The 15,263-nt window shown below is 38.6% G+C and overlaps 1 protein-coding gene across 6 annotated transcripts in view; it reads left to right on the top strand.

Moving 5' to 3' along the window:
* LOC126868011 (1-phosphatidylinositol 4,5-bisphosphate phosphodiesterase epsilon-1-like) overlaps nt 1-15,262 on the top strand; it is a 130,697-nt gene extending 115,435 nt beyond the window's left edge. For all 6 annotated transcript variants that reach the window (XM_050623132.1, XM_050623137.1, XM_050623133.1 and 3 more), the window contains 7 exons: nt 1,298-1,524; nt 1,783-2,010; nt 2,424-2,648; nt 3,106-3,409; nt 3,787-4,141; nt 4,426-4,749; nt 5,173-15,262. In XM_050623132.1, coding sequence (XP_050479089.1) covers nt 1,298-1,524; nt 1,783-2,010; nt 2,424-2,648; nt 3,106-3,409; nt 3,787-4,141; nt 4,426-4,749; nt 5,173-6,676 — 3,167 coding nt within the window. In that variant the 3' untranslated portion in view covers nt 6,677-15,262. The remainder of the gene's footprint in view (nt 1-1,297; nt 1,525-1,782; nt 2,011-2,423; nt 2,649-3,105; nt 3,410-3,786; nt 4,142-4,425; nt 4,750-5,172) is intronic.
* Nucleotide 15,263: the final 1 nt, after the last annotated feature.

A 15,263-nucleotide genomic window follows, 5' to 3' on the forward strand; every position in this document is an offset into this window, starting at 1 on the left:
GTGATTACTGTTAATTTGTACATACATACACGTCACACACGTCACGCATACGTATATCAGATTAGCGAAAAGCTTTGTTCGCTCGTTAAAGACACGTGATACGTAAAAGCGATCTCACGAATCATTGAGATCATCGCGATCGAAAAGCTATATCATCGGACTGGCAAGAGATCGTACGAACTAACACCAAATAGGTACATCGTACGTTGCAGTGGATTTAGCTTTGTGTCTTTCTCGTTGTTTTCTTATACCCATCTTGTATAGACCGATCTGATATACCTGCTGTAACTGTTAGAAGAAAATGGACCTATAAAAATATATTAAATAACAGAGTATGAATTTGTATGTAACGAATAGAATAGATTAGTATTTAATATAAAATAATGAAATTATACTATATGAAAGTCTAGAGGATAAACATAGACTATATAATTTGTGCTACAGATATTTTTGTATCACGCTCTGGCATAAAATTGATCGAATAAAGCAGTTTATCATGTATCATAAAGACTTTATAAATGAGTTACATAAATACATTGTCTAAAGTATTTTAGCATATTTTTATTTGAATTCTGTTTAATACCTGATTTTTCTTACGTATAGACAAACATGCAAAACGGACTGATAATTTTAGTCACCTTAATGTACTTCGTTATGTTTCTACGTGAAAAATTTTATTTACCACGGTTGTACGATATCGTAATGTCTCAGTAATAATTCTTTCGTGAAAGATTTTTCCAAGATCTGAAACTACGAGTTACACTTTCTCATGTGGCATATGCCCAAATCGAAAATGATCGATTCTTAAGTCGCGATGTTAACGTCGACGCAAATACACGCAACTTTAAACGCTTTGTTTAATATCGAACTATCTCGTATCGTTCGTTGAGATCGTTCGAACATTCGTTGCCCCGCTGGAAGTAAAAAGGAGTATAAGAAAAAGAAATTATTCCTGACGTATTACGTAACATGGCACAATTTTCGTAAATAAAGTTTTATCATACGTCTAAATATAAAAAGGATACTTGAAACGACCAAAAGCCATTAGTCCATTCTGTACGTGTAACGATAAATTGTTTAATAAATCAATTAACTTAGCTGAAAGATGATCGCAATCGTCTCATTGGCGGAAGAAAATGTCAGTGTACGCGTATTTATTTTCGACAAAGATGTATAGAAATAATCATTTAAGACGTAAGGTGTTTAGAAAGTTAAGTTTTAATAAAAACAACGTCGTATCGTTTCTATCTGTTTGCACGTCGACGGCATTATAAATATGCAAATATTTTTTAAACAGGTCTCTTGACGAGAAATAACTCCATAGACTGTCACGAGTACAAAACCAGCAGCAATCTTCAAAAGAAACAAGTTTTCGACGCGGTGGCTGCAGCTAGCATCGTTAATAATTGTTCTGGCGTTGACACTTCGAAATCGCAAGTTATCACCCTGGCGACGTTCACTAAGTTTTTGGAATCTCGGCAGCAAGAAAAACTAACCGACGACGAGATCAAGGCGCTGGTTAAGGTACGCGAAGATTTAAAACAACCTATCGCTGCTTTCTCATAGTTCGTCTCGAGTTCGATCGTGTCGATTACCGAATTATAAGCCGCGATATTCGCCCAGATCAGCGAGCAGCATAGCGCGGTACTCGATTGCTTGAAACTAGGATGCGTAACAGTTATGACAAACTGCTGTTATCCTGAGATCGTGCCGTGCGATACAATGGCGTAGAAAGATATAGCGAGTAGCACGATCAACCGAGACGATTTGCTCTGATTCCAGCGACACGAACCGGACCCAGGACTACGTACACAATGGTGTTTGTCTTTCGAGGGCTTTGCACGGTACATGATGGACAAGGACAATTATGCCTTCCCAAACGAGTATGCGACGCCGTTCGAGACTGAAATGCAGCAGCCATTGTCCCAGTATTACATCGCTAGCTCGCATAATACTTATTTAACTGGCCATCAACTCAAGGGAGAATCTTCGGTGCAGCTTTACTCTCAGGTAAACGAAAGCTTGGTCTCGTCTTTTCAACGATGATCTCTATCGCGCAAATGTGAAATACGCGATACGATCTCGGAGAAACGGTCGTGCAATTAAGAAAAAGACATTTTTTAATATACAAAACCTACTTGTTGCTTTTTTTCATTATAAAATTGTGTAACGCGCGTTTTTTTTTTTTTTTTTTTTGCGCTTTAAAATGCATCGTCCCCGATTTGTACGATATCGCGAGATATTAGTTGCCGTATTTCGATAATTAAAACGTATTCGTATTATTTCTCTCAATTGATTATTTGTATAAAAAAAACATGTAATCCGGTTTTCGTTCGCGAAACGTTGAAGGGATTTCGAAGTATTTGCAGTAGGTGAAATCTACGAGGTAAAATACTCGATGTGACGGTAAGTTGGTTTTGCAGGTACTACTAACAGGATGTAGGTGTGTAGAGTTGGATTGCTGGGATGGCGATGATGGCTCTCCCGTTATTTACCATGGTCACACCTTCACTACCAAGATACCATTTCGCTTGGTCGTAGAGGCGATTGATAGAAGTGCTTTCGTCAGTTCTCCATATCCCGTGATTCTCTCCATCGAGAATCATTGTTCGCAGAGTCAACAAGCTCGAATGGCCCAAATATTTCAAGTACGTAATCTTTTATTATTTCAAACATTCGATTAATCGCATGTACTCGGACAACGAGCGATACCGAGCGAAACGAAGCGAGCGTCGTTACAACAATGACACAGTCCGTTAATTAATTTCTTATCTACTTTCTGTTTCCGTCGTCGTTTATAAATCGCGAGGCAAATATTTCGAAATCGACGACGAAATGAACTCTGCTCAAAAACACCGAACGTTCGCTTTATGAATCACTTTCGCGTCAATGTCTATACGATTTGATATAAAAACGATATTATTCCGTCGATTTTAGTGCAACGATATCGATCGCCAAGCAAATTTTTCGTCGTCGATTTTCTTTCGTCAAAGTTTCGCGATTCGTACCTCTTTTACCTGCGCGTGACGTTTCACGTAACAGGGATATTTTTGTAGAAAAACGAAAGCAACTTTGAGAGGCAAAGTTACGCGAACTCTGTTTCAGTCGGTATTTGGAGAAAAACTGGTGACAAAGTTCCTGTTTGAGACGGACTTTAGCGACGACCCTCAACTGCCATCGCCGTCGCAATTGCGCTACCGAATATTAATCAAAAACAAGAAGATGGTGGTAGAACCCGCTGGTCCTTTGACGCACGCTCCCTTGAGTCATCGTGGAAAAATGCTCATGTCCGATCGAGCTTCGTCTATGAAACAAATGCGTACCGACGTAAGCAGCGCTTCCGTCGTCGAATATTTTAGCGAAGACGACGACGATGAGGAAGATGACGACGAAGATGACAATATCGATGGTAAATGTTCTACTCCTAGTTCTCTTAATTAACTACGGCGATATTTATCTTAAAACACAGCTGATCCGTGTTTCGTTCAAGCGGATATCCTACGTATTTGGTAAATCGCGATTTATTACACGCTTAAAAATTCGAAATATCTCTTTCTTGTAAAGGAAAATTCTCGTTGAGTGATATTTTACGACATACAATAATGTTGCTACAGCGCAGGTAATTTAATTCGAGCGGCGAAGCAACTGCAGTCATTTTTCCGTTCACCTAGCAGTAACTTAGTTACGTCAAAACCATCGTACAAACTAATCCGAAACTATCGAGCACAAGAACTTAACCAATTACTTAATTAACGAGCGACCTAACGCGAAAGTTTTACCTTCCAGATAACTCCATTTCCAGCTACGAAAGGTATTTGGGTGGGATGCAGGTGCCCCATGGTCGATTAAAGTCAGATTCCGCGGTCGACGATAAGTCGCAAAAACAAAGTAGCCAAATTGCCAAAGAACTTTCGGATTTGGTGATTTACTTGCAAGCTATTAAATTTCGCGGGCTGAACACTACGCCAGGAACAACGGCCACTGGGAAGGTGCGACATCAACCGCACACTGGACCGGTTCAAAGACACAGCATCGCTGGAATAGGAGCTACCAGCATCGGTGCCTCTTCCGGATCGCCACAGTCTTTATCGACATCGGCTTCGCTCGCAAGCGGCGGCAGCAATATCGAAAATCTCTTCAGGTTGGTTTTCTATCGTAATTCGACGTAACGTTGATCGTTGAAACGAATCGCGACCTATACGCTACCGCTCGAACCTCAACGTCTACCCTTAATAGATCGTTTCTAGCGAACTCTTGATAGTATTTGAACCGTGTACGTTATTCGAATGATTTTGCAATTCGATCGATAAGCGTGATCGGTGTAACGTGATACGACTACTACTCATAGTACCGTCGTTACTTACGTAGTACGAAGATTCGGAATTTTTACCTATAGATGTTCGATAATGTCGTAAAATATTTCAGATTCACGCGCGGAGTTCCAGCCTGCTTTCAATGTTCCTCGTTGAATGAAAGCACAGCGAAGAAGATTTGCAGAAAACAACCTCTAGGGGTTGTCGCCCATGCAGAAACTCAGTTAATTCGAACGTATCCGGCTGGAATGCGTATTGATTCGACAAATTTCAATCCCGTGATCTTCTGGGCCTTTGGTATTCAAATGGTAGCACTAAATTACCAAACCGACGACGCCGGATTAAATTTAAACGCCGCTATGTTCGAGCAAAATGGGCAATGTGGATACGTTAGGAAACCTTCGGTTATGTGGGACAAAGGCCATATGATGTATAGGTATGCACGGAAATATGTATCCCCCTTTCTGTAAAATCTTCCATTCGTTCGAATTATTACAAAATGGATATATTCGTAACTATTTCAATGCGAGAGCATTGTCTTACGATTCGATAATTTTCTATTATTAACGATAAATTGCTTCCGTATTAAGAATAGTTCAAATATCTCCGTAAATTTTATTGAATTTGTCGGATTTATCGAATTTATGAACGATTTTGATTTAATTTGGACATTTCGTTATTATCGAGAATCGTGTTCGACTTCTTGTTAGGATTTTCAAATCTTTGAATTTGGAATTTTAGTGATAACAAACTCTGGTACAAATATGAAAAATTGAAATACATCGAAGTATATCGAAACATACATATATCTCTCCGACTTTTAACGCACGCTTGCCTAAAATACGAAACTCGTTTCTAGACGCTTCAATCCTTGGGATAAAGAATTCGACGGGCTACATTCGGCACACCTGACGCTTTCAATAGTCTCTGGCCAGTATGTTTCCCCAACAAATTTCGTCGCCAGCACGTACGTCGAAATCGAACTAGTCGGCATTCCGATCGACTGTGCCAAGCATAAAACGAAAATAATACAAAACAACGCGCTGAATCCTATTTGGAACGAGAAATTTTGCTTTCAAGTAATGTTCAAAGACCTTGCCTTTCTGCGTTTCGGCATCGTCGAAGCAAGTTCCCATCATTTGATCGCCCAAAGGGTCATTCCGCTGAAATGCTTGAAGCCCGGCTACAGACACGTACGTTTGCGTTCCTGTAAAAACAAACCTTTGGCTCTGTCCACGCTGTTCATTTATTCCCGTTTGGAAGAGGAGAGTCTCGATTATAACACGTGTTGCCGTGATCACAAAGAGTCGTCGAAGCGGCCGTCATCGGGTAAGGAACCGGAAAAATTGACCACGGTGGATCCTGGGTTAGGTGGAGTGACGCTGAAGAGAAGAATGTTCTTCCTAATGGTTTATCACGTGATACCGGAGGAACCGTACACTATATTAAAAGTCACGCAGGATAGTACGACGCAAGAGGTAATGTTACAAGCTCTTCAGAAAGCTGGAATATCCGCGGATCGGGTCGACGAATATATTTTGGTGGAAGAGGTCTCTCGTGGTTGGGAGAAGAGAGACAGGGAAGAACTTCCGACTCAACGCGTGTTAGATCCAACGGAGCACCCATTGCAAGCGCAGGCTTTATGGAAGGGGCAGGGGCGTTTCCTCTTGAAGAGGGTAGGCGATGATCCTAGCAGCAGAGCCTGGCTGGCTTCTATAAGGAGTACAGCTGGACACTCGAAGCTCGACTCCGAAAGAGACACATCCACGCATATCTGGGACGAAGCTGACACCTTCTTAGTTTGCATTTATAACGTTTCGCCGGATATACCGTACGCGATACTTCGCGTTCCTGTAAGCAGCTCCGCGCAAGATGTTCTGGCCCAGGCTTTAGTGAAGGCCAGAAGAATGGAGGATCCGATGAAGTTTGCTTTGGTGGAAGAACTCGAATGGGGAGGAGCTGGAGCCGTTGGTAGCGGCAGTCGACAATTGAGAGTTTTACGCGACGACGAGAACGTGTACAGTACTCAAGCCTTTTGGAAGACGCTCGGAAGATTCATTCTGAGAGAAAGAGAACAAGCAATACCGAGGCGGCATCTGTTGCCAGCCACCTTGGATAGGCTCAGCAAAGGTTTTTCCGTAGGAAGATCGGTCTCCTTGCCAGGTTCCAGCAAGGAGAAGATGCCTGTCTCGGAAGCGCTTTCCGATCCAACTTCCAGAGGGCTGAGACATCGTCTACTGATGCACGGTCGTAGGAGGGAAGTTCACTCCGATGGCGAAGATATTCGCGAGTCTGATATTTTAAACGCGGCCCTTCACTTGAAGAAGGTATCCTTAAGAAAATTAAGGGTTTGGAAGTCATAGTGGCAGTCAAGGGCGACATCGATTTCATCGATCTTCGCCACTCGGAAAAATCAACCGTAAGTTACGATAAATCATTGCATTCGAGGTAAATCGAATCTTCGGAAGGCAAATGCGAAATTATCCGACGCTTTTGAGGCGATGTTTGACGAAAGAAACCTCGAATATCGTTCGTATCGTTTCGAAAAAAAGAAAAAAAAAAAAACTCCACCAGTAATGAGCATTCAAACGTTACGATATAAATGATGAATAAGCGAAAAGATGCCTAATTATACTCGACACTGCTTCTTGATTCCGCATAATCTGAGTCTTTAAACCGTTACTTGGAGACAAAACCGGTGTTGATGACAAACGGTATCATCGGTTCAGACAGAGTTTGATTGGACGTGAAATTGGAAACCACGCGCATCTGCAGTCGAATAGCTTTAAAAAAAGAAAGCCAAGCTACCGATACGTTCAAACAATCCTGTTAACACGTTTACGCGCTGCCCAAAAATTTTACATAACAGCATGTTTATCTCATCTTCGTTTAAACTCTAAAAATTAATTTTATCGTATGCTTAATCGATTTTAATTTTACGATCGCACTTCTCTAGTCATATTAGTATTATCACGTAAATGTACAAAAGCGTAATCTCGCATAATCTCCAAAACCAGTCAGTTCCTCGAAGAAAAATTAGAATTGTGAAATTCAACGGATTCCGGTGAATTTCCAAATAATTTCCAAAGAATGGCAAAGAAGGAATATTTTTAATCGCAAAGTTTAGTTCGATTAGATTGATTTTTTTTTTTTATTGTAAATTAATGTAAATCTCTTTTCCATATTTTTTTATATACATGTATATATTTTCTAATCTATATAATATATTTTAATACACGTATATACCTGTACTTACGAGAAACGTTTGTGTATAATATGGTAAAAGGGCTTCGACAATTTTATCGGGAATCCAGAGAATTTTTACGGCGAAAAACATTTCCTAACCGGTTAATTTTATTTCGAGAACGAAGCCAACCGACAATTTCTAAATGAACGTAACTTACAACGGGACCTGATTCATTTTTATAAGTACATATTAACTTGTCCTTCGAATATAACAATTAACGCTTGCACTTTAAGTACCTGACTCGTTTTTAGAAGTTATTTTATTCATAATAATGTTTAATTATTATGAATATCACGATCAATATATGTACGAATGTCGATCATGCAGTCATAAGTATTCGTTTTTATCTTATCAGGATACGTTCCTACGCTGCGCTTTAACGATCGAGCAACGTTATCCGACCTATCGCGCATTCTGCACAAATTTTTATGGAATTCTTTCGTGAAAAATTATTCGTCCGAAAAGATTTAAAAACCTATCCTCCGCTTCTTTCGAAGCAACGTCGCTTTATTTCCTGAAATAGTCGCTATCGCTATTTGTACGTCAAATTTGTATACGAAAGAAGACTCTACTTGACGACAATAACAGATTACTTCTCTTTTCTTTGTTTCGTTCTTTGTATATACTTTGTAACGCGACATTTTATACGATACAGAGCCAGGCAGTGTGACTTTTTTTTTACTCGGACTTCGGTTTTATCGAAGGAAATAAAAAGTATGTACGAAACACATGAAACGAGTATCGTACGAATGGAATACGAGATTTATTTATTTCATCTACGTACAAAATTTGTATAGTACGTAACGTGCTATTTCTTCTATCGATGATCGATAAGATTCGTCGTATTAGCGTCTATTGGTACTTTGATACATCAGCCTGTCCCATGTTGTACGTAGAAAAGAAAGTAGCAGAGTAAAGTCGGACGAAGTAAGAATCTGCATCTAGGAATGACAAATGAGACGTCTAGTCAAGCTCTATCATCGATGTTTCAATGGTGCGCTTCAAGTAAAACGTAACTAAATTATTTTACGAATACGATTAAGCAAGCAGCATTCTAGCAGAAAGATTCGTCGTAAGATAAAGTTCTCGAAATCGCAATGAAGTAAGTTAAAGTTATAAAGTAAATTACCTGTTACAGTTAGTATTTAAATAGAAAAAAAATCTATGAAACAGCAGTATTATTTGCATATTCCCATTGACTGCGTGGATCATATTCAGCGCAAGAATCGTTCTAGTCTAACACGTACTTGTGGCGATTTGTTTTAATTATTCGTTTGTTACGAGGACGCAGTGCTGGCAATATATGTATGTACATAATTACATTATCTTCTCGGTTATTGTATCTAATCAAGCGTACGATCGGATTTTCTGTAACGAAAACTCTTAAACGAGAAACGTTAACCCGCGTGAAGTTGCTACTCAGAAGTCGTATTTATTATAACGTTGTTGATACTGAAGAAAAAAAAGCGAGAAAGTAGAGTCGTCGGTGTTACTTTTACAATCATTGCCTCCCTAATCCTGCAGTGTTAAGCGAACATAATTATAGATTATAAATATGAGACCAAGGAGTATCGATTGTTTTTCACTCTTAAACGTCGTTCCGATCGTTCGAAGGATCGTTACGCTCCGCTCGGTTTCGAGTCTTTCGTCGGAACCTTTTGCCTAATTTTCATGGTATAATTCTATATACAATAGGTGGAAATAATTAGCGAAAAAGATAAATATTATAAAATCTATCTACCGTGGACCAGCAACGTCACGATTAAAGATTATCCTTTGTCTTCCATGCGAATTTATCCTAACGAAGCTTACGGTAGTTTCAACGAATCGTGACAAACAATTTCGGAATACGCACGATCTTCCTCTTGACCTTTCGATTCTAGAAGCGGCAAACGTCGTTCTGTGAGAAAATTTGTCGGCCGTTTTCGTTTGACCGAGCGAACCGCTTTTTGAAAAGAGCGCTTTCAAAAAATTGCTAAATACTTGCGATATTTCGACTTGTAGGATGCCGTTTCCAGAATTATACAAACATAATGTTTCTCAATAACTTCGTGACGTTACTGCGCTCCTTGATATATTTTTCGACACCACTTCATTCATCCATCTTTTACCCGTTTTTTCGAGTCTATCTAACGATCGTGTATCACGAGACAAGGCAAAATTCGATGGTTGGATCGCGAACGAGAATAGATATCGCGGTTCGCTAATTATATACGCGTTTGCAACAAGACTTACTCGAAAGTAAAACTCATTTTTAATACGCGCATTTTATTCCAAAATTTGCTAACATTTAACGATAAAGTAAAGTCATTGATCGATTTTAGGTACAACTTATAAAAGAGGAAACAAGAAAAATACGTGTGTATTTGTTGTGTAATTACGAGGTAAACGAATTGTATATACAGTTAGTAAAATGTTCACGCCTGACAAGAAGCTACCTTGAATTTAAATATAAAACACTGTGTACGCTTCTGACGATTAAAATGAATGCTATTAATAGCTTTGTTAAAATCAATTTTTACGCTGTATCAAATTGTTGCGTTACCTTAGAAATAGCTAACACGTTATTTTATTGCGTTATCTACATTTGTAGCGTTTTGTAACATTGTAATATACACGTGTAACATCTCGTAACATGGTCGTGAAAACCGATATTCCGAACGACTTCGAATCACGTTAGAAACCGATACAAATTTCATTTTGTCGAAGCATCGTTAGATTCGCGATGACCAAAATTCAACTCTGTATGACTCTGTATGAAAAAAAAAAAGAAGAACTACCTTGAGGTTGCGTTGTTCTTGAAAAATTTACGAAAATAGTAGGAAATTTTGTAAGATATCTCGGCTAAATATTATATCGATTCGATGTGATCGAAATGCAGGACAAAACTGCAACTGCAATATGTATATGTATGTATGTATATTGTATAAATATATGGTATAAATACTTGGATAAGTATTTATATGATATCTATGCATCCGTCGATTCGACGTGTTGTTAAGCATTAATTTCATTCATTTTAATGTGCAACCTATGTTCAAAGGTAACGTACGCCACGTTGATAACGTTTCGTGGTAACGCAAGGTTTTTTACGAACAAAATACACGAGAGAGAGAGAGAGAGAGAGAGAGAGAGAGCACATTTACACAGCGAAACAGTATTTACGTAGCGTAAAGCAACTATCGTGCAACATTCTGTATATACATAGAGGCAAACAAGGGCTACTAATAACGGTAATTAAACGTTGTAGTTGAATTCGATGCTCCTTGAGTCTCGGATAAAACCCCCGCATCGAGAATATCATCGATTACAACGGACGTCTTTCGAACGGTAGAACAGGAATGCTACAGCGATAGTTCTCGAATCGAGTTATTATTTGTCGTTGAACGTTTCGAAAGCATTCGCGTCGCTACGGACTTACACGAAATATCTATATTAGATAATATTAGAATCGTCTTGATCTTGGCGAATGTATCAGCTTCGACGTTGTACGCGTTAACGTCGACTTGCGAAGATCGAATTACGGTAATAAGACCGGTATCGCGTGATCAGCCTCTTTGCTATGCAACGGCAAGATTCTTTGAAATTGTTTTCTCGTGGTTCCGTCGATTCGTCGATCGTAACGGCGCTTATGCTTGGAAGTCCCTTCTTTACGGCTGATTCCGAAATATCCGTTGAGAATATTTATAAGGCGGAAGCTACGTTGTATTCCACTAGAAAGAAACAACTACTTCTTAAAACTTTTGGGACCACGCTCATTAATCGTATTTTCCAACGAGCTCTCAAGGGCCGCCGCTTCAACGCGAACGATGCAGTATTCGATTTCTTTTCGTCGATGAAACCGTAATCATTGAAACGAAATTCGAGGGGAAATTCAAGGGAAAATTTCAGGGGAAAATCCAAGGGGACGAAGAGCAGAGAAGGAGATCCACGTCCGACGAGATTTCAAAACACGCGATCGAGTTTTACGAACGTACGTATTCGGCACGCGCGTGGCAACGTCAAAGCGTTCTCTCTTCATCTTCCGATCGCGCGAAACTTCGAACGTCAAATCGTAGAAACGAACGATTCTGTCTTTCTTGTTCCTAGCGAGCAAATCGAGAAAGACAACGTCGCTCGTCCGCGTTCGGCACGAAGAAACGCATCCGATAACGCTTACGCGCGTCTGGCGAATCGCAATCGTCTATCATCATCGTTTCGAGTAAACGTTACGACGAGTTACCGAGATGAAAAGGACAATGCGTAGATCGTGAACATTTTGCATTGTTCTACGTTAAATCGATAAGATTGGTCGTGTTAGGAACGAGACAATGGGAACAATATAAATTGAGCTGATCCACTCGATTATCCTTTTTTTGATCGAATCGAATTCGAAGGATATAAACGTTGCGTGCATACGAAAGAAACGTATACCCTGTATCGATCGGGCATATACCTGTTGTACATATCCGTGGTTCTTCGGTAACTGTTACGTTAAAATATCTGCGCGTAATATATAAACGATACATAAATGAATATAAATTATATGCATTTGCGCGTGTATGTATATAAAAAAGTATTCTTACATGGCTACATATGCGCGAGTGCATATACTTCTGGCATACTGACGCACGCGTGCATCCAGAGAGCGGATGTACCGGCTGATTCGATAACAATCGACGGAGAAAACTGGATGCCCTCGAGTATGAAAACATCGCGTTTCCTTCTAACGATGGAGACTCACGCGTACCTATGTTAAGTCGAAAGAGCGAAGCGACTTGCCAGGGATTTTCCAATAAAACTTACCGCATTGCTATCGCACGACGCGTTATTGTTACTGTTACGTAGCGGTAATGTCACGGACTCGCGCGAGTTTCGCTTTCGTCTCTTGTAAAAACGTGTAATTGATAACCGCATTAACCGGAAAGAACTAACGTTTCGTCGGACGATCGGATGCGCAACGCGAACGAGTCGAACTAAATAAAAAGTAAAGCTAACTAATTCGAAGTAGCAAGCATTCGGGGCAACGATCGTTATCGGATCGAGCCGTACACGTTGCACTCAACGGCTACGAATTACATGCCGCACTTTCGTACGGTATGCGATTCGAAGTCAAATAAAAATTACAAACAAAAAGAGGTAATAGTAGAAAAGGAAAAAAAGCGTTGTTAGGAAGAAACAGTTTAAGACGTTTCTGCCGCGTGTCCAGGCTGGTCCGGCCGCGGCTGTTAATCCATCTAATTGAAATATATAAATATATATATATAAATTTATATATATATTTATATATACACGAGATGTCTCTTTCATAAGTGTGTGAATTTTATGATATATATATACATATATTACATATATGTATTAACTAATATACATACGTATATATATATATATAATAGAATGTGGGTCGTTTTCACTGCATTCTCATTGACCGCTTTTCGATGCATTGTCAGTAAATTAGGTCGTTGCGACTGCTGATATCGATCGCGTGTACAAGCGATTAAATAATTAACCGATTCGTTGAGTCTTCGCCGAATAATAGTAACGTAACCAGCTGGAAGAAGTGACTTCGAAATAGCATTAAAAACGATCGTTCCTATGAAATTTCGATTACCTTTACCTTTCGTTTCCTGCTGAAAGAGATACTGCTTTATTTACGACTAATACGCTTCTTTCGTATTTCGTTCTCTCACACCAGGGTAATTGAGTATCGATTCTGTCTCGTTTTTACAAAGCTATGTAAATACGTCTACCGCTTTACATCGATTTCTGTCGCGATAAATTGATACAATTTACAAGTGATTCGTTATAAGTATATGTAATAACGGGCTCTTAATTATTAGAAACATAATAGCGATCGTTAATGTAACAATGACTGTTCAAATTTTTCAATGAAATATATATATATATATAAATGGAAATTCTAAACATTCGTTGATAAAAATTAAGGCAAACATGTAACGTATTATTTCGTATCGCTTCGTGACTTAAAATTACGGAATATTTTTTTACGTCCTATGTTTTTTTAAAAGAACTATCGCATTTACGAAAATACGTAAGTTGAAAGTTTGTTTAGTGCGCGTTGTCGCGTTACTTTTACCGCAAACGTAATCGCGGTGTACGTACGTCGAATTTTATGTTACGATAAAACTTAAAGGTATCTTTCCTATGTATTAAATTGTTAACGAAATTTTCATTCGACTTATATTATAATTCGATTATACATTATTACAGCCACGTGCCAAATGAAGCAAATTCAAAAACGACGAATTATACTTTCCTCCGATAAAAATAAAGAAATAAACACCAGAAATTTTTCATTAAATATCTTATACGTTATTTATACACGTTTATTCTGCGTAATATTACCTTCTCCTTCTGTTATTTTAAATCCATTAAAAAATATACATACCTTTAACGCTATACTCGATGACGTCCTGCAGAAAAAACATTTTTTCTAGATACGTAGACACTGCGCATTCTGGTTACGTAACGAACTTAACGTTGTAGAGCATTCGGGTAAATGTCGACACTGCGTTTGGTAATGAATATATTTAAAGCAATTATAGGTCGTAACAGTCTCACGAAGACAACTCGATTTTTGAAAAGTAGCTTTAAATTCTGATTAAACGATGCTTTAATCTCGTGCCACGACTTGGCGTATAATTAAAAAAACCCATCAAAATCCTTCTCATGCACGTTTTCGTTCGATAGTCTTTTAAATTAAGTTTTTGGAATATAAAATAGCGAATCGACGAAACAGACATATTCCCGATTAGGATTTTTACACGATTGAATTATAATTTTTCTCTCGCGTGAGAACGTTTATTACGAAAAAGATCTTTCGATAATAATAAGTCATCGAATTAAATATTTAAACAATTTCTCCACGAGTAGTACGATTTCCAAAAACTTGATCGCGTTACGTAGACTGTAAACTTTCCGATGAGGTATCTCTAGTCATCTTTCATTCGGCTTTAGTTCCTGTAATCGTAAGCTTTACTTTCATCTGTATTCTTTACGGAGTAGAACAGAGTTTGTTACAAATTGGTAGCTGCGTTCACGTTTTTAGTTGCTCGTCGATCGATTAGTAGAAACGCAATTCGACGAATTCATAGACACGAGCAATTTAAAAAGTGTGCCATAATTACGTTAACAGTGTTAACTCTAATGACGAGAAGATACGTACGTTGGGTAAATTTCTTCGTAGAATATAAAGAAAAATCATCGTTTACGATAAAAAAGAAAACTACTCATCATCGTCATCGTGACATCGTGTCCAGTAGGTTGCGCGAATATCGAAAAACAAGAAGGTAGAAAGAGTAAACGTATCGGTAAAGGAAAGAGTCTTTTATTAATATACGCCGATAAGCCGTAGCGTGAATTTCGTTGTATTTAAGCGATAGACAAATTTAACAAAATTCAACAAAACAAAAAAAAAAGAGAAAAGAATAACAACAATCGAAAGCGATCGTAGCGAGTAACGTTAAGTAGTATTCTCTCCAGCGTTAATTACATAAACTTTCGAGTAGTCTTCGTTCTTGTTTGAAGAATAACGTTTGAATAATGGTACACGTAATAGCCGTAAAAATGAAAAGGCATGCGGTCATCTTGACGCTACTACACATATAATTTATCACTACGATATTGCGTTGATATATCATTGGCATTGTTAAAAGAAGAAGATCTACGTGTAAATAAACATAAAAAGCATTTTTATAGATAAC

The sequence above is a fragment of the Bombus huntii genome, chromosome 7 (genome assembly GCF_024542735.1).
Source record: "Bombus huntii isolate Logan2020A chromosome 7, iyBomHunt1.1, whole genome shotgun sequence".
Classification (NCBI taxonomy): domain Eukaryota; kingdom Metazoa; phylum Arthropoda; class Insecta; order Hymenoptera; family Apidae; genus Bombus; species Bombus huntii.